At 40.2% G+C, this 20487-nt stretch overlaps 2 protein-coding genes across 4 annotated transcripts in view; one reads left to right on the top strand and one right to left on the bottom strand.

The window, feature by feature from the left end:
- Window positions 1-293, top strand: part of LOC140090192 (solute carrier family 2, facilitated glucose transporter member 11-like) — a 37639-nt gene extending 37346 nt beyond the window's left edge. Inside the window, exon 12 of the mRNA XM_072126547.1 lies at window positions 77-293. Within this exon, the coding sequence (XP_071982648.1) occupies window positions 77-271 (195 nt within the window). The 3' untranslated portion in view covers window positions 272-293. The remainder of the gene's footprint in view (window positions 1-76) is intronic.
- A 5869-nt stretch (window positions 294-6162) lies between these two features.
- The window catches only part of CHEK2 (checkpoint kinase 2), a 28062-nt gene continuing 13737 nt past the window's right edge, over window positions 6163-20487 (bottom strand). The window contains exons 10-15 of one of the 3 annotated variants that reach the window (XM_072146599.1): window positions 18355-18441; window positions 17345-17508; window positions 16305-16420; window positions 14799-14884; window positions 11455-11526; window positions 6163-7151 (exon numbers count right to left, since the gene is read on the bottom strand). In XM_072146599.1, the coding sequence (XP_072002700.1) occupies window positions 7047-7151; window positions 11455-11526; window positions 14799-14884; window positions 16305-16420; window positions 17345-17508; window positions 18355-18441 (630 nt within the window). In that variant the 3' untranslated portion in view covers window positions 6163-7046. Of the gene's footprint in view, window positions 7152-11454; window positions 11527-14798; window positions 14885-16304; window positions 16421-17344; window positions 17509-18354; window positions 18442-20487 lie in introns of those variants that run through there. The other 2 variants (XM_072146608.1, XM_072146616.1) reach the window with 2 other exon arrangements.

The raw sequence follows: 20487 nt of genomic DNA, 5'->3' as shown, positions 1-20487 counted from the left end.
TGATTTAGTAAAACCACATAACAGAACCTGTAGAAAAGAGATTTAATATAACATTATTTATTTTATTTTTTTTCAGAATGGATTAAGTCAGTTCTGCTTCCTGTTTTTCTTTGTGGAGTGCATTTTACTAGCCGGCTTTATCTTCTTCATCGTACCTGAAACAAAGAACAAATCTTTTCTTGAAATCCAAGATGAATTCCAGAAACTTAACCGTGGGCACTCATATAGAATGCTACAAGAGGAAGATCATGTACTTGATGAAACTGTATGAGTATTGTTAATCTGTAGAATATTTGGGTTTTGAGGTACCAGTTAATATTAAAAATAAATCTTTATATAGCACCTAAAATCATAGCATTTAAAATCATATTTTTCAGTGATTTAGAAATCATGGGGTACAAACAAAATAAGACATTACAAAGTGATAACACCGTCATATGAAACAGAGTGAGGGTCCTGCTCGCAAGAGCTTACGGTCTATGAGGATGAAGGGGGAGACATAGGAGGTATAAGAGCTTGTATTATGGTCCAGCCATTCTTTATAAAGAATAAATAAAATTCAGAATAAATAAAATAAAACTGCTGCTTGTACCAGTTGTTAGCCTCCATCTTATATACAGTGTCCGAGGTGAATAGGACTGCACAATAGATGTAACTTGGTAGCTTTTAGGACAACATAGACCATCAGAGTACACAGGGCTGGTAAGTGAAAACAGATGTGAAATTAAAGGGGCTGACTATGGTCATGTGATGGATACGCAAGTACATGAGCCGTCAGTATCACACGGCTCTCATTAATATAATGAGCCGTGCACCCGCCTCTCCATCACATGATCATAGACAGATCTCTATCCACTAGAAGTTTTCTATAGAATAACAGCAAGCAGAGATCTAGAGTACAGTGAGGAATTAATACAGAAAGTATATTGGAAAACTGCATAACTATTCCTTACACAAACAGTATGAATTATTTGCGGAAAGTGGACAACCCTTTAATGTTTAACTTAAAACTAATACCTCATTAATATTTAATTTGACAAGTTGACATATACAGTATAAATATGATCTTCAGTAATTGCATCTAAATAACCTTGGTGTGATGCTTGTTTGGACTCTATACTGTATGTGGGCAAATTACACCAAACATACAGGTTACTTTTCTTTAAATTGTTTTACCTCTGAAAATTCGCCGATTTTTATTGAACGTTGATTTCAAGTCTACAAACTTTCAGGCAAGGAGAAGAAACATGAATGTCTCTGACATGCTAGAAACAATTTTACCGAAAAATGGCACTGGGGTTGTGAATACTCCATTGACCTATACATAAGCCTTGCAGGAAGTACAGGGGGGAGGCCTGCGACATGTACATACAAACACCACTGCTCCAGGGTGGCAAAAAACTTTGTGGGGTCATTAGGGGGAGTAGAAGCATCACAACGGTGGATATTGATGATTGGAAATGCATCACTCACCTTTGGACTATCTTTGATGTAGGACAAGACTCCATGTATAGGCTTTCAGATAGTCTTCGTTTTTTGGCGCCTAATGTATTGGATGACCTCATCATTCAAAATTTTAAGAGGCCCGCAGCACGAGAAGCATTAGATGTGCCTGCAATTTTAGAGTCTTCTTTTTCCTGATATTTGTCTGTGAGCTCCGGAATATTGGAAACAGTCCTTTGCAAATATAATAGATTAAAAGTAATTACATTCAAAAATCTAAATCTACAGGCAAAGTTCCATTATGTCCATCAAGAACATCATGTGCTTCGCATATAAATATGGGCGCTGCTTGGAAAAGCCAAAACAACTCTTCCCTCAATTTTGTATATCAGGGCAAAACTGGTCATAGCAACTGCAGCATTTGTTTTATTGAGTAAACATTATAGTTGATGATGTGCAAAAAAAAAAAAAAACTTAATAATTCCCCAAAGCATTAATCTCCCCTGGAAAATACTCAGTTTGGAATGAGCATTGATGGTTCTCTTGTCCCAGGAACAGCGCCTTCCACATATCCTGCCATGCAAGCTTCTTTTTACTGTGGTCATGATAATCATCGGCCTTTATGTCCCACTGTCAAAGCTGCTCATAAACCATTTCTATTAGCTTCTCTATGTCCACAGGTTGTGGCATCCTTCCAAATTAAGTAAAAGAATCAGTAAGACTGAGAGATTTTATTTTGCCAAAATATGGCTCAAGCATCTGAAATCCATTTCCTGGTTTGAATTGTTAGATGTGATAGGTTAACTATGCTTGAAAATCGCACGCACTTTGAGGACATCCGATGCACCCGTTTGATTAGCCTCTTAATGGTCTGCGCCATACATGAGCCCTTTTACAGTGTAAGCAGCTCATGGGGGGAGCCCTCATCATACAAAGGTCAAGTTTGCTGCAGACCCCTGATCGTGAATATTAACCCCTTGATTATGAATATTACAGTATAAACCGATTAAGAATGTGCATGAAAAACTGAGGTACTGAAGAAACTCTGACATTCAATCAGTTTTTCACTGCCCAAACTCTGATCAGACTCTGATGGAACTCTGCAACACAAGTGTGAAAGGGGTCTAATGATTGCCTGCACTTGTCTTAGAACTGCTAGAGTGACAAGGAAAACAGGGCTTACCAACTCCCCAGGCCTGACAAAACGTCCTCTTTAATAACACAATTCTTTTCCTTGGACTGATACAATTATAGTAATTTGTCCATTGCATTGTTCCAAGATGTGCAACTTTTCTTATTTCTTTGTTTTATAACACTAGATTTTTTATTTGCAGGAAGAGAGCATACAGTTGAGGGAACAGATTCCAAAATGAACATGTGGTACACTATTTACAGGAAAATATTTAAATTTTCAGCCACTTTGTGGATAAATGAATAAAATGCGGTAACATTAATCAACTAACATGGTGTAATATAAACATCACATAACCCCTGTAACTTACATAATAATAATAATTCTTTATATAGCGCACACAGATTACGTAGCGCAGCACCAGCATGTCAAATTGGTTAATTAATGTTACTGCATGTTATAAATTTATTTGGTACAGATGGAAAATAAAGGCAAAACAACCACCCTTTGGATTTTATGTCTTTAGACATTTTTAATTTTTGAGGGCCAGTTATGTAAAAAAAAAAAAAGTTGCTGCTTAAAGTAATATAAATCACACATTTAATACATTCAAGCATATAAGATTTAACAGGAATCATTAAAAAAAAGCTTTATTCTAATAAAGTGCATATTCAGCACAACAGACCAAATAGGCTTGAGAAATCTCCACAATAAGTAACATGTATGTAGGGAAGTTCATGGTGCAGTAGAACATTTTTATTAAAGGGGATAACTGGCTGACCAATGAGGGCAAAATTGCTGGCACCCCTTGCGTTGACAAGAATAGGAAAACCTGGAAATCTGGATGAAGGGGATTTTGTTCTCATTAACTGATGGACTGACAGGTCCAGAAAATGACCAATTTCTCCATTCAACAGAATGGAAGCGTCAGAAATATCCGAGCATAACGCTCAGCTATCTCCGGCACTCCCAATCATTGTGTATATGGATGCCGGAGATGGCTGTGCTCTGCAATATTTGACACTCAATTGCAATTAAATAAGGAGGCAGGTCATATGCCCGTCCCGGCACCTCACCCATTATGGAGAAAGGGACCCCCATTCTTGTGATCAGTGGGGGTCCTAGCAGTCAGACCCTAGCCAATCAGCTTGTAATGCATTACACGTTAGATAAGGGATCATTTAAATAGTTGGCAAAATCCCTTTACACAAAGTCGACATTTGAGAAAATAAAGCAATACACATAAACCACACACTAATTTTAGGGAAGCTGGTCCCCCATGATACTATGGAAGTCAGCATATCATAGGTAGAGGAAAAGTCATTGGAACCATAAAGTAGTTAAACCTAAAATCTACAAACAGTGTTCACAGAACTCGTCTTTTTTGTGCAACATGCTGGCTTACCCAGCAAGAAAACGAGAGGGTCCCTGCATACTTTAAGTGTCAGCACAACCATATTATAGAAGAAACATAACCTGACATAACCCTCACACCTGTAAGTGCATGTAAGCCTTTGAACAGTTCACAAATATAACTTTTGAAACACTTGCCAATTACAGTACTTTCCCCCTCTTAAAAAAAAAAAAAAAGTTTACACGATGTCACATGCAGTGAGCATCTACAGTGGTACACGGATTCCCTGAGTCTCCAAGTTCAGCAGTATGGAGGCATGTTTTACTAAAATTAATAGCTCACAACGGTGTATTACTGCTGCATAGGGGGTTAAAAAAAAAAGTCTCACCCTATTATGCCACAGGTTACGCAGTGCGCTGCTTCAGCTGGAATAATGCCATTGTAGGTGGTTAATCTGCATAATCTGTACATAAAGTTTGTGGATATACTGTCCCCTGTGGCCATCCTTGGAAGCCAAACACCACCAGCCGTTTGGTAACACCAAAGTTTTATCTTCAAAATATTAGGAGGGGGATAGAGGAAAAGCGGGCAATATTAAATTATCTTATTTTAAATTCTTAATAAAAGTCATACTTTATAACAACTATTGGGATAGGAAACATATACTAGATTCTCCAATGTGGCACAGGATGGCCCCTTTATTAGATTCCTGCGTTATTGGTTTTGGAGGATCTGTGGGACATAGTGGCAGAAAACTGGCCAATAAAGTTTTATTTGTTTTCTTGTTGCGTTTTTAATTACACTTCTAATTATGTTGCTGGTATGCTTGGTTTGGATGATACACTGCCACGGATGAGTATATATTATCACCTGTTACTTTGGTAACAGCAGTTTAATGGCCGACGCAGGGAGGAGCTGCACACAGCATTGCCGGTGGTACAAGTGGTGACACTGTGCCTACAACTAAGGCACAACAGACAGATGTGTAAAGCAGGCATCAATGCCAAAGTGGCAGGAAGAATAGCAACTACTTCCTAGGGAGTAGGTGCCAGCAGACTAGTAAGAATGTATACAAACAGGACCGTATTAGTATGTGGTCACATTCTAGTGCAATTCGTGTAGGCAGTGTATAATTGAAGTCAGGCATACTGACCTCAGATGTATCAGGGCAGGAGAACAACAATTAAACCTTTATTGGCCAATCTCCCGCTACTATGTCCCACAGATCCTGCAAAACAGCAACCTTATCAATGTGTCATCCTGTGCAACCTTGGAGGATCTAGTTCATAGCTATATGTACCCTATCCCAGTAATTTTATATAGTTCTCAAGCATTCTTGTCTGCTTTTTTTTTATCTCCCTACTAATATATAGTGGGAAATCTATCATACGGTGCTGCTGATGGTAGCCAGGCGTCCCTCTGTAGCGCCGGATACATCAAGAGGCTTAGATCTCTGGCATAGTTTTGCGTAAAAACTTTTGTTCACTGTTTTTTTCAAATAAGGCAGGCATGTGGAGGGAACACTTGTGCCTGCCCCCTCCAACAGCCAGCACACCCCCCTCTATGCCCCCTTTGTCACCATTTTAATCACAAATTCTTAGACTGCGCAAGAATCTGCAATTATTTCACTGCTCTTACCCAATAGAAGCAGTGATAAATATGCAGTTTTTCAAAGCCCATTCACACATATTGTACTCTACTCAGCTGCTAAAAAAAACAAAACAAAAAAAAAACAACAACACAAGAACAACAACTTAAACTTTGGAGTATCTGTGCCAGTCTAGGTTGTCAGACACATGTCAGAGCTTGAGCTCATTATCACTTTTTCATGGTTTTACATATGTTATACAAATGTGGTCTGGCAGTATTACAGTTTTAGAAAACACTTGTCAAAATGATACACTTCTCATTTTTAGATGGTTCATATCAAAGCATATGACAGGACGAAAACATCGAAAACATGACAATCCCTGTACCCTTACACAGGTCATGTGCTGTAAATCTGTGTGTACATAGCTCAGGCTAAAGGCTCACAACATTATCTACCTTTTTGGTTAAAGTCAAAATGTAAATTCTAAAAGTACAAAAACCCCTCAGTGTAATTAAAAGGGAACCTGTCACAACATTTTTTCCACAAATACAGCTATTGGCAGGTTCCTGTAGAGCCCTATTAACTAACAGACCTCTTCTTTTAGCTGAAAATAGTTTCCCTCTGATCTCCATATAAATCAACTTTATAGTTTTACCAGATATCCATGGATATTTATGCTGTGATTTCATTGATCAGAAATATATGCAGAACCTGTGATGTCAGTCTGTAGCTACGCCCCCCCTCGACTCGCTATAGATATCCCTGCATACCAGGTAAAATTATAAAGTTGATTATATGGGGATCTGAGGGAAACAATTTTCATCTAAAAGGGGGTTAGTAAAATGGGGCTTTTCGGGAACTTGCCACTAGATGTATTTGTGAAAAATATGGTGACAGGTTCCCTTTAAACAGCACCTTCCCCCTCCGCCAAGATAATGCAACATTTTTATTGTTTGGTCAGCTAAAATGCTGCTCTATACTTTATGGTTCATTCGAATGATCTAATTACTGTCAAATACAGAACAAGCTGGCTTCCAGATATAGAACCTCACTACAGCACTAATTGCTTTCATCGGGGTACATTAGTATCCCACACACTCCTTCCACAGTGGTGGCTGTAGCTGTAGTCTACTATAAGGGCTTTCAGACTATGTAAATACAGCAATATCATGCTGAAAGCTGTAATAAAGTAAGGCACAAAGTATATCACAACAGTTTAACGACAACATAAGACTACACAACCTCAAACTGTATTGCCACCTTGCTTCCAAGCACATAATTCTTCTAGTACAAAGCAAACAAGGAGAGATACACAGAGCAATACACAGCATCCTCATATCACATAATACAAATTGAAATGCTTGTTTTCAATTTCCTCTGAAACTAATATAGCATTGTCCATTATCAGTTTCAGGTCATAACAGTTGCATTATACAGATAATTGTTACAATTAAAAAAAATAGAATGTGATCACTGTACAAGGAATACAAATAGTAAATAAAGATGCCAAGATGTACACAGAAACATCATGTTTTTGCTCGCTTTTCATGCTGGATTGTTGACGCTTCTGAGGCCCCAGAAGTACTGCTACCAGAATCCAATTCGTGTCCACGTTTACGACTTGTAAAATGCTGCGGAATTACCAAAAAAGGAAAAAAAATATTAGAAGAGAAAATAACCATTACGTTTTTACAATGCGACAGGGTGGCGATTCAGTAAAAAAAAAGAGGTATCTAATATGCTCCAGATACCAAGAGTCATAACTTTAGACTGGCGGCACCTAGAATCACAAAACCTCCTCTTAACCCCTGCACGACTGCCATGCAGCTATATATGTTCTATTTGCATATGCCCATACAGAAATTATAAACATCTGGACAGTGACAAACTTCAAACGGCCATATCTCCAGAACCCTGGCACATAGAAACATCATTTTTATGTCATTTTAAACAGAAGATATGATGTATGGATGCTTAACCGAACCGGAGATATCTACCCTTAAAGTTGCACTCAAAAATGATTTTTTTCTTCAAAGCTTTTTTTTTTTTTTTTTTTTTTTTTTTTATAATTTATGCATAGTGCAGGGCTTAAATATACCCCAACAACAAATAAATATATGATAAATTATTACGGTTTGACAAATGCAGCATGTCCTAAAATTTTTTTAATAAGAATATGGAAAAATTATGAAAGACCCTTTAAATCTGTTTTATTCCTGATCTAAGGATTTACACTCCTGCGGGTGCACTCAAAAATGATTTTTTTTTTTTTTTTTGGTACAGCTTTCTATTCCCAAAAGTGGATAACTGCTATTCTAGTAAGAATCCATTAGTAATCCATACATCATCAGGGTTCAGGAAATATAAAGTATATATGGGGGGGGGGGGGCGGAGGGGGGTTTGGGCTAGAGGGAAAAGTATCACTTTAAAATGTAACTTTTATTTGTTCTTATATTAAAATAACTCGTGTGCGTTTACATACACCATGAGGTTCTAGTGTGGTAATACAAACCACACTTAATGTCACCGTGGCTATATACTGTAAGCCTGGGACAGTAATACAGGAGGAGGTCCCCTTATTTTGGATTACAGGAGGACTGTTCAATGTCACGTCCTCTTAATAATTTTTATAAGAGGACAAGAGGAGACAGTGGTATATTGTTTGCATCATCCAGCGGCAGGTGCTAATAATCTGCAGGCCGCCTGAGAGCACAATGCTTCTATGTGTGAATCAAGACACAATGGCGCGCTATGTCAGATTCCTTGCTGGTATCGATGCGCTGCGCCGCATGTATCTAGTCACGGTGTGGCAGCAGCTTGCTGTAGCTAGTCTCTGCGCACTCACACACGGTATGAATTGTATCAGCCGCAGGAACCAGCGCTGCACTGGCTCACTATTGGTATGTATGCCAACACTGTCCCTCAGTTAACTGTCCCTATTCTGTGAGCATTCATTAGTGATGAGTGTCCCGACACGTGTTTCGCCAGGTCACCCCGGGTTCTTCTAGGGGCGAGGAGGGTCGGGTTCGGCCATCTTTTATTATGTCTTTTTTTTTTTTGAGATCTTCATAGTAATTGAATCAGAATGGAGGTGAAATTTAGAATGGTCAAATTGTGCCAGTTATACGTTCATATAGAAAACCCACCATACAATTTGTTCTGCAATTTCTCCCAAGTACAGAGACCCCCCACATGTGGATGTTACTTGTTTTATGGGTGCACAGCGTGGCGCAGAAGGGAAGGAGCGCCCTGCAGCTGCCAGGATTTTAGTTCTCGTTGCCTCTTTTTGTAGGCTATAAAATTTTTGCTTTTTCGTTATTGGGGCCATGTGACAGCATATTTTTTTTGCGGGATGAGATGCTTTTTCCAGTGTTGCCATTTTGGGGTTGGTATCACCTATTGTTGAAAATTTAGGAACTCGCTTTTGAGGGCAGGAGTAGAAAAGCATCAATTCTGTACTGGATTTTTTTCTTCGTGTTCACCGTTTAGCCTAGCAATCATGTTATCTTTATTCTATGGGTCGATACAATTACGGGGATACCAGACTTGAATATATTTTCTTACATTTTACTAAATTTGTCAAATAAAACCGTAATGTGGGGAAAAATCTATCATTTTTACATCGCCGTCTTCCAAGAGGCATAACAATGTTACTTTTTTGGCTACAGAGCTGGTTGATGGCTTGTTTTTTGCGGGACATGTTGTACTTTGCACCAGTATTATTCTGGAGTACATATGTTTTTTTTTTTAATCACATTTTATGTAAGATTGAATAGGTAAAAATGATAATTTTTGGTGGGCTTTCAACAGTTTTTTTAACGGCATTCATCGTACAGGTTCGATAATGATTTAATTTTATTCTACCGGATGTTACGGACGCGCTGATAATATATATGTGGGTTTTTTGTTAAGATTTAGACTTTTTTTGGGGGGGGGGGGGGGGGGTTATATGTCTCTTTATATGTTATGGGGATTATGGGTATTTTTATTGATTTATTACTTTATTTTTTTTTACTTTTTCACTTTTTCCACCATGAGACATGAACAAGCAATCATCTCATGAAGTACAACATGTGGGGGGGGGGGGGGGGGGGGGGGAAACAATCTCAGAATCGCTTTGATAAGTAAGAGTGTTCAAACGTTATAACCATATAAAGCGATGCAAGTCAGAATCCAAAAATTGGGCTGAGCCTTAAGCTGTAAAATGGCTGCGTCCTTAAGGGGTTAAAGAAAGTCTACCATTTAATTTCATAAATTATGAACCAAACACACCTTGAGACTACTGTATTCACACTAATGCAGAATCCTATCTCTCGCTCTCCAACTTCAAAAATCCATAACTTTTTCATTTTTACGTGTACAGACCTGTGTGAGGGCTTATTTTGTGCGTAACAAATTTTACTTTCCCGTAATGTTATTTATTTTAACATGCTGTGTACTGCAAAGCTGAAAAAAAATTCCAAATGTGGAAAAATTGGGCTCAGTTTTTACGACTTTCACTCTTCGCTCCAAATAACACGCCTACTTTATTCTTTGGTTCGGTGCGATCACTGTGATACCAAATTTATATAGGTTTTATTGTGTTTTAATACATTTTCAAAAAGTAAACGAATGTGTACAAAAAAGAAAAAAATTTTTTTGCCATTTTCTGACGCTAATAACTTTTTTATGCTATGTAAAAAGGTGTAAAAGTCGCATTTCGGACATTTGGGCGCCATTTCCTGCCTCGGAGGTCACCGCCGCCCGTAACCGTTTTTATATTTTGATAGATCGGGCATTTTGGGACGCGGCTATACCTAATATGTTTGTGATTTTTACTGTTTATTATGTTTTATATCCGTTCTAGGGAAAGGGGGGTGATTTGAACTTTTAATATTTTATTAATTTTTTTTATTTATTTTTTTCACTATTTCTTAGACCATCTAGGGTACATTAACCCTAGATAGTCAGATCGCTCCTACCATATACTGCAATACTTCTGTATTGCAATATATGGCATTTTTGCAGCACATTCATTACAATGAGCCACTGGCTCATTGTAACGAATCTGCAGATGCCAGATAGTCTCGGGTCAAACGAAGCCCCGAGGCTACCATGGCAACCGATCGCCACCCCCCGATGACATTCGGGGGCGCGGTGATCGTAAAAAAGATAAAATATTAAATATGCACTGCTCACGGGATGATGTGAGTGTTGTGCCTGAAGGCAGAATAATCAATTGCTGCACCACCCACCAGCTGCTGTGTATGAGTGATCCAGCTCAGGTTGATTAGTCAAGTCTTGACTAACATCTTGACCAAGATCAAGCTCCTGAATTTTATAATTGTTTTTTCAGCAAAACCACTCAACTTGGGGATTAAAGAAGATATGATTCTGCTGCAGTGTAGCTACAGAATTCTCAAGGTATGTTTGCTTCATAATGCATCAAATGGTAGATTGCCTTTAAGGTTTTTGGAAAAAATTTGCTTGTGGGCCACAGGCTTTACCCCAAGTTAGAAACAGCAGTCATCTAAGAAACAAAGAAAATTAAAAAATCACGATCCAAGGGCATTTTTAATAGGTCATGATTGTAAATGGTTGTGGCTGCTAGAATCTAGGGTCAAGAACCTAGACCATTGTATCCTATAAAAGCTAAGAATTTTAGCTTTATATTTAGGCAGAAAAAGTACGGCGGAAAAAAAAACAAAAAAAAAACAGGAAAAGATTGTTAGGAGTTGAGAACCTTACCAGGCAGTGATATTTGCTCAGGGAGGAATGTCTGAACCATGCATTACATATATACGTTTTCCCACCAGTAAAACTGTGATGCATTGAACTATTTGTAGGGGTTTTATAATCAAAATGTGAAAGGCTACCATTTTATTCAAATAATCTCTTTAAAAAGGACCAACGTGCCATTTCCTACAGGGGCAGCAGAACCTAAGGACTTAGTACCTGTGAGGGAGGGGGCATCGGATGAGCAACATCATACATTAACTGTTCAGCAATACTTTTCATTTTTTCATCCTAAGGGAAATACAAAACAGCAAATGAGAAATACGCACTTCATTAAAAAATAAAAAAAAAGAAAAGAAAAAAACTGAAGAGAACATAGCGGTCAAGGAAGCACAAAATTCAAATGAGAAAACATTACTAACACGGTCATCATAAAAGAAGGGTCATAACTTGTATGATGTTCTGAAATGATAAAACCTAAAACCTCATTCACACATATTGGCGGACAGGGCCGGATTATAGGCGGGGCTCCCGGGGCTCGAGCCCCGGGGCCCCCACCATCCTGCCTCCAGGGGGCCCCCACCAGATCGCGCCTCCCGGGCCCTGACTCCTCAGCCGCCACCTCCCTGAGCAGTCCGCCCGACCCGGCACAGGTGACCGCCTCCCCGCATATCCCCCTGCATGGCCGAGCCGTCCGCCCCCCGGCACAGGTTCCCGCCTCCCTGCCCGCCCATCCCACTGCATTAGTAGGCCTCCTCGCCCGCTCGTAACCCCCCTCGCGCTCCCTCCTCCCCCGTCCGAACAAGCGGCCGTCCTCCGCTCCCCCCTCCCCTTGCCCGAGAAGCTGCTCTCCTCCACCCCCCCCCCTTGCCTGAACAAACGTCCGCCCTCCGCTCCCCCCCCCCCTTCCTGAACAAACGGCCGTCCTCCGCTCCCCAACCCCACCCGAAAAGCTCCCGTCCTCCGCTCCCCCCCCCCACCGTCGGAACAAGACCCGTCCTCCGCTCCTCCCCCCTCCCGCCCGAACAACGCCCGTCCTCTGCTCCCTCCCCCAAACAAGCGGCCGTCCTCCGCTCCCCCCCTCACTGGCGGAACATGCATCCATCCTCCCTCCCCTAGCGGAACAAGCGTCCGTCCTCCACTTCTACCGCACCCCCCCCCAGGTGGAACAAGCGTCTGTCCACCGTCCCGAGCACAACCCCCCCCCCCCCGGAACAGGCGTCCGTCCTCCGTCCCCTCCCCCTGGAACAAGTGGCCGTCCTCCGCTTGACCCCCCTCACCCCCCCGGCCTAACATGCGTTTCCCCCCTCCCGTCCAAACCAGCAACCGACCCACCCCCCCATGCCGAACAAGAACCACCCGGAACACCCGCATGACGTGACGGCCGGTCATCATCCAAAAAGGGCAAGTATACAATACATATGTATTTATCTGTGTGTATATATGATGTATATACAGTGTATGTGTGTATATATGCATCTACTGTCTATATATTTATATACTGTGTATATATGCATCTGCTGTGTATATACTGTGTATATACTGTGTATATATGTATATATATATGCCTCTACTGTGCATATACTGTGTATATGTGTATATATGCATCTACTTTCCATATGTGTACATATTGTGTATATATGCATTTCTTGTCTATATATGTATATACTGTGTATATATACATTTCCTGTCTATATATGTGTATACTGTGTATAGATGCATTTACTGTATTTATACACGCATATATTTGTATAAGCATATATATGTGCACATTTAAATATATGCATATATATACGTATATATGATGTATGTTTATATGCTGTGTATATGGTGTGTGTGTGTGTGTGTGTGTGTGTGTGTGTGTGTGTGTGTGTGTGTGTGTGTGTGTGTGTGTGTGTGTGTGTGTGTGTGTGTGTGTGTGTGTGTGTGTGTGTATATACATACATATATAATGTGTATGCCGTATGTGTGATGTATATATACTGTATATGTGTATATACTTTATGAGTTTGTGTATTAGTGTATAAATGTATATGGGTACATAAATGTGTGTGTATACTTGTATATATATGGGTGCAAGCATACGAGTGTAGAAGGCGTGTATATATCAGTGTATAAATGAGTGTAATTGTATAAACTGCGGGTTAAATGGGACTGCATATCTGGTAGGGGTGAAGGTATATATAAAGATGTGTGACTGGGGGTGAGGCGGCTGTATGTAGCGGTGTTACTGGGGGCGAGGCGGCTGTGTGTAGCTGTGTTACTGGGGGCGAGGCGGCTGTGTGTAGCTGTGTTACTGGGGGCGAGGCGGCTGTGTGTAGCTGTGTTACTGGGGGCGAGGCGGCTGTGTGTAGCTGTGTTACTGGGGGCGAGGCGGCTGTGTGTAGCTGTGTTACTGGGGGCGAGGCGGCTGTGTGTAGCTGTGTTACTGGGGGCGAGGCGGCTGTGTATAGCTGTGTTACTGGGGGCGAGGCGGCTGTGTATAGCTGTGTTACTGGGGGCGAGGCGGCTGTGTATAGCTGTGTTACTGGGGGCGAGGCGGCTGTGTATAGCTGTGTTACTGGGGGTGAGGCGGCTGTGTATAGCTGTGTTACTGGGGGTGAGGCGGCTGTGTATAGCTGTGTTACTGGGGGTGAGGCGGCTGTGTATAGCTGTGTTACTGGGGGTGAGGCGGCTGTGTATAGCTGTGTTACTGGGGGTGAGGCGGCTGTATGTAGCTGTGTTACTAGGGATGAGGCGGCTGTATGTAGCTGTGTTACTGAGGGCGATGCGGCTGTAATGTAGCTGTGTTACTGGGGATGAGGTGGCTGTATGTAGCTGTGTTACTAGGGATGAGGTGGCTGTGTGTAGTGGTGTGACTAGGGGCGAGGCGGCTGTATGTAGCTGTGTTACTGGGGGTGAGGCGGCTGTGTATAGCTGTGTTACTGGGGATGGGGCGGCTGTGTGTAGCTGTGTTACTGGGGATGAGGTGGCTGTATGTAGCTGTGTTACTGGGGGTGAGGCGGGTGTATGTAGCTGTGTTACTGGTGGTGAGGCGGCTGTATGTAGCAGTGTTACTGGGGATGAGGCGGCTGTATGTAGCTGTGTTACTGGGGATGAGGCGGCTGTATGTAGCTGTGTTACTGGGGATGAGACGGGTGTATGTAGCTGTGTTACTGGTGGTGAGGCGGCTGTATGTAGCTGTGTTACTGGGGGTGAGGCGGGTGTATGTAGCGGTGTTACTGTGTGGATAGTGAGCAGCAGGACGTGTATGCACGCTGCACTCAGTGGGGGCCTCCACCAGATTTTGCGCCCAGGGGCCCCCACCAACCTTAATCCTGCCCTGTTGGCGGAGATTTATCAATCTGTCTACACCAGAACTCTGGAGTAATTTGCAACAATTACTGAGGGTTTTGGACAATTTTTAAGTAGTTTTCCCCAAAAAGATTTTTTTTAAAAGGGATTGACCCAGTAATATCTGGTCTAAAGTAAACCGTCTTAAACTACTCCAGATACATCATCCAGCAGAGGTCCCGTCACTTTTTATACCTCTGCCTAATAGTCCACAAGGCCTGGTTCAATACCTGCAGCCAGGGATGCTCCAGGGCTTGCTGTATTGTGAGCCTCTTCTCTGGATCAACAACCAGCATCTTCTTAATAAGATCTAAAGCTTTAAAACATACAAATGTGTTGTCCATTCTTAAATATTTACACAGATACACAGACAGACAATGGGGAAGATTTAACTATCTGTAAAGAGAAACTTTCAGGGCACTGAACCAACTACATGTCCTTGTGGTACCCTTTAAACAACTCGATGAATCAGTAGTGTAAATAGCTACTAACCTGAAAGGGTTGTGCAGTAGTACATCACTTTTCAAAAATCTTTTTCTTGCTGCCGCGTTCAGGGAGCCGTTTCTTCCCCAAGTTGAAGCGGCTACCAATAGCAAATCAGTATCCCAGAAAGGAGTTTGTTATGTACGTGGAAATGTTGCTGGAAAATCGTGGTTACGATTAAATAAAACAATTTATTGTTGAAAATAAAAATCTCACTATCCAAATGGATTTTTATTTGTAAAAATAAATAGTTTTATTTAATTGAAACCGATTTTCCAGCCCCATTTCAGTATTCATAAGAAACTTCTTTCTGGGACACCAAATCAGGAAAAACAAACCCTGTAGGCCCCAACACATAAGCGTTTTTAAACACACGTGCTTCTGACATGTAGGACTTGCATTGAACTTTGACCCATTGTATTTAATGTGCTTTGTCAGACATGCATTTATTTTCAAAGACAAAATTTTTTTCCAGTAAAAGTTCAGTATCCAAGAAAACACCAAGTTTTCTACATATTTGGAGGAAAGCGGTGGATTCCTGATATTTACCAGTGAGGTTTATACTGAAAAGGAGCTCTGGTTGCAGACTTGGTTTGCTCTAGTGAGCCTTTTTATAGATTGTTATACTAGTTGACAGTGACAAGTTGTTACAAAGTCTCTTGATTTCGGAAAGGTCATGGGCACCCTTAAACTATACATAGTTTAGCACTCTGCATGATTCAGTTTGATAAATCTGGTACAGTTTAAAGGGTTTGGCCACTTTTCAATAAACCTCTTCCTTTAGAAATGTCTCTGCATGTATTTGTGCTTGTACCTTGGCCTCCATTCAGAGCTTCAGTCTTTTCCTATTCTCCCCTTGCTGCCCTCTGCACATATACACAGCCTCCTGTCTCCCACTGCTCTAGGCAGTCACCCACCATGTCATTTATTACTTCCTGTCTACAGAGACAGGAAGAGGGGATAGGGAGGGAGTATAATGATTCATAACGTTACATGTCTGTGCTCTAATGAATAGAAGAAGCTTTAAAAGCAAACAAAGAACCATGGAGAGTCTACAAACAGCTTAAAATGAAGAAGGACCGCTGAATCACTTGATAAAGGTTCAGGGATCATCCACAAGTCAGTAAAGGAACTAGAGCAACTAAGGTAAAAGAAAGGCCAACTCCTTTAAGACTGCAACTCTGCACAAATAGCAAAGGTTTGGCAAATGCATGAAGAAGAAAAACTTGCAGTTTTAAGATGCAGTCCCTTACCTTCATGTGAGACGTTTACCCATGCAGCAGGTATAAAGTTGTAGTGCCCTCCAGTGATCTGATCTTTTAAAGGCATTTTACAATGATCTTCAGAAAACGGTGGGTACTGACTAAGGCTGTTAAATATGAACTGCATCAGTAAAGTATTTCATACACTACATGTATAAAATATTAATATTTGTCAAGCGGTTAAAAAATTCTTAAACAGGAGTTTTAAAATGATGTTAAAGGTTTGTTAACATAGGATTGGGTAAAGCAACAAATCAAATTTACTTGCGCTTTAGAACCCCACAAAGGACAATGAGAAATTCATCAAGTAACGAGAGTAGAGTTTCCAGAACTTCAGTGAAAGGGCACCACTATATACTGTACTGTAAATAAAATGCCCATTCATTGTCATGGGTCTTAAATTGATGCCCCCCCCCCCCCATTAACTTGATTTGGAGAGATCTCTGCAGTAGCAGAGTGCAACAGATCCATTTCACAAAGTTCTATGTCAAATGCACAGTATTCGGTTCACACATTTATATGAATGGAAGATCTCATATTCTACAGGTATAACTTTTTTTTTTTTTTTATTTGTACCAAAACAGTTTCAGGTTGAATAAACCAAAAAGCTTCTAAGTGTGGATCCTTCATGCTAGTTAAGATGATTTCTTGATGAACCATTTCTCCCTGTATACCGTATATATTCGAGTATAAGCAGAGTTTTTTTTTAGCATAACTTTTGTTGCGCCGCTTCTGTCTTCATGCCGGCTCAGGGCCGTGACAGCTCCGTGTTTATTTTTTTACCGGCAACAGGTGGCTGGCAGACTATCTACATAAAGAGGCTGGCAGGCTACATACTGGGAGGCTGTGACTAATGCATTTCCCACCCTCGGCTTATACTCGAGTCAATAGGTTTTTCCATTTTTTGGTGGTAAAACTAGGTACCTCGGCTTATACTCAAGTCAGCTTATACTCGAGTATATACGGTATATACTTTACATATAATGTACATGTTCTAATGCGTTGCATGAATCCAATATAAATTATATTACCAAACGAAGAGAATGACTCCTAAACTCCAGCAATCCACGGCTTTACTATAACCACCCGTGCCAGCTGTGGTTAACACTTCAGGAGCCAAGTAATGAGGAGTGCCACACAAAGTCCTCATCAATGAGCTCTCACCAACAATTTTGGACTGTCCAAAATCTGTGATCTGTAAAATGAAAGGAGACATCAGTTTGATAATAGAGTGTTCATGTGACATTTAAAAAGGTTGTCACGTTTTTTTTTTTTTTTTTTTGTGTGTAAACAACTTTTTTGTGCAATCAAAAGTTATACAATCTTCCAATATACCTTTCTGAATCAATTGCTCACGGTTTTCTAGATCTCTGCTTGTTGCCCTTCTATAGAAAGCTTCTATGTTTAATTTGTGTGGATAAATACCGCTCCTGATCATGTGATGTCACACAGATGCAATGCTGGTTATAGCAAAGAGATCAATCAGAGCTGTGTGTTACAATGAGCGGTGGCATCACATGATCATTAACCAATCCATCCACTAGAAGTAAACATAGAAGCTTCCTATAGAACAGCAAGTAGATATCGAGAAATCTATGAGGAACTGATACATTTTTCCAATATTCTGTATAACTTTTCATTGCACAAAAAATATATACAGGCGGTCCCCTACTTAAGAACACTTGACTTACATACGACCCCTAGTTACAAACGGACCACTGGATATTGGTAATTTATTGTACTTTAGCTCCAGGCTACAATAAACAGCTATAACAGTTATTACAGGCATCTATAATGAAGCTTTATTGTTAATCCTGGTTCTTGTGACAACCCAACATTTTTAAATTCCAATTGTCACAGAGACCAAAAAAGTTCTGTCTGGGATTACAATGATAAAATATACAGTTCTGACTTACATACAAATTCAACTTAAGAACAAACCTACAGACCCTATCTTGTATGTAACCCGGGGACTGCCTGTATTTGCAGAAACTACTATGCTATCCCATCCTATGGCATCAAACAATTTTATAGTACAAACCTTTATACAACATTCTTCATTAGTTGAAGATAGCAGCACATTTTCAGGTTTCAGATCGCGATGTATAATTCCATTGTCATGAAGGTACTAAAAAACAAGGAATTTGTCTTATAAAATCATTTGAAAAATCATTAACATGTATCATACCAAATGGCTAATTGTGTATTCAATTGTCATTCATGCTTGTACAAAATAGTTAGAGGGGATAGAAGCGGGGAAAAAAATAAAATAAATAAAACACCCTGGAAGGGAAATGAACCCCCCTTTCCCTCACTGAGACGCCTGCCAGAGCTCTTCCCATTTTCTCAGAGTGTTAGAAATCCATATTCTTTCACAACTTTTAATTCCAATCATCAGTAAATGGCATTTAATAAGGGAAAATGCCTTAACCGCCATCTATCCCCTTACTATAAGCAATCTAACAGTAAACAGTCCATTCTGAATGACATTCATCTTCCACTTAGAACCTCATAGAACCTTGTGTATGGATGCTTAACAGAACCGATTGTAACTTTAAGAATGGATATCACCGGTTCTCTTACTAATCCATGCACAATCCTCATCCAATCCCATCCCTTCCCTTCCTTGGTTGAACTTGATGGACAGGTGTCTTTTTTCAACCGTATAAACTATGAAACTATGAATCCATTTATCATATTAAAGGAGACTCTTCTGTTTAATGTTAGAATCCTGTGTCTACCTGCAAGGGTTCAAAAGATATCAGCGTTTGAAATGTGTCCCCCTCCAGCCAGTCCGCTGAAGGCAGAATATAAAAGAAGCTGCTGGAGACTTTCACTTTGTACATGCACCCTCTGTATCTGTAAATTGTTATGATATGTAAAGCTTTTCCAGACATATCGTCATTTAAAGAAGTGCATAGCAGAACGTCAAAAATTGACCTAGACATTCAGGCACCAATGACCATCGGTCATTAGGGGTTAAACTGTGTGAACCTATACGACACACTCGAAGAAATAGCGTTTAAATTTTTTAGTATATTATCCCAACAAAAACTCAACAAGTCACCTCCTATAAAATCAATCACACCAGAATGCCAAAGAATATAATGTGGTCATCCTGTCTGCTGCGTGTTCCAATATGCTGATAACATGAAGCAAGGTAGGACATTATCCTGATTCTTTATCATTTTTTTGCATGGACTCAATTGGGTGTGATTGATTTATCGGAAGGGAATTATTGTATAGTCCCCCGGGTCATTACTTTTATGCTTATTTATAATCACACTAAGGTTGTTTATACATTGGTATCCACGCAATTCAGGTTATTCTGTGTATTATCCCCTCTTATTGCATGTATAGTTAGTCCTATTTAAGGGTTTACATTTATGGAGACATGTTATAACTGGTATTGCCTTGGTCACCAGTCAGCCAGCTTGGGTGTCCCCCACTTTTTAGTCAGTTAATTGTCTTATGTTAGATTACTGACTTTCTCTCTATGTGATATGTTATTTATTCATTTTATGTACTTTTGTGTAGAATTTTTTTTTCAAGCTGCACCGTGAGTGCTGTGTACTCTTGCCCTGTTTTGGCAGATACGTTTGATCCTGTGGTCGAGTGAGTGGGTACATTGTTGAGGTAGCCCTTTTTGAGGTTCTTGTAGGTTAATAATTAGTCTTATTTGTAACCCCCACAGTTTCAGGAACTGATCTATATGAATGGGCAAGACAAAGTAAAATATTGTCTGCATATAAACCAAGGCAAAAGGGAGGGTGGAAAGCCTTGCCGAGAACTCCTTGTAGGACAGAAACTTTCTGAAATTTCCCGATTAATTATAAGTTTCACAGACAGGGAACAATATATAATATGAACTCATGAGGCAAATCTTTCCCCAAACACAATGAGCTCCAGGCATGTCAATGACAGGGTGCAGCAAGCCCATCCATCTCCCATAAGGATAGTGGAGAACAGTCTACAGATGTTAGTATGAATATTGTAGTTAAAATTAGATGTTTCCAGTGTAAAATCAAAAATACTTCATAAATGACTTCAATTGCCTTAACAACTATTAGATGAGTTTACATATTCAATTGCAGTCACTCTGCAGGTAAATATTATGTCCTGGAATGTGTAATATCCAGCAAGTACATAAAATAATATATCTGGGTTACACAGA

This window comes from Engystomops pustulosus, chromosome 1, assembly GCF_040894005.1.
Source record: "Engystomops pustulosus chromosome 1, aEngPut4.maternal, whole genome shotgun sequence".
Lineage (NCBI taxonomy): Eukaryota > Metazoa > Chordata > Amphibia > Anura > Leptodactylidae > Engystomops > Engystomops pustulosus.
The sequence above is the reverse complement of the archived record's forward strand: the minus strand, read 5'-3'. Positions and strand labels throughout refer to the sequence as shown.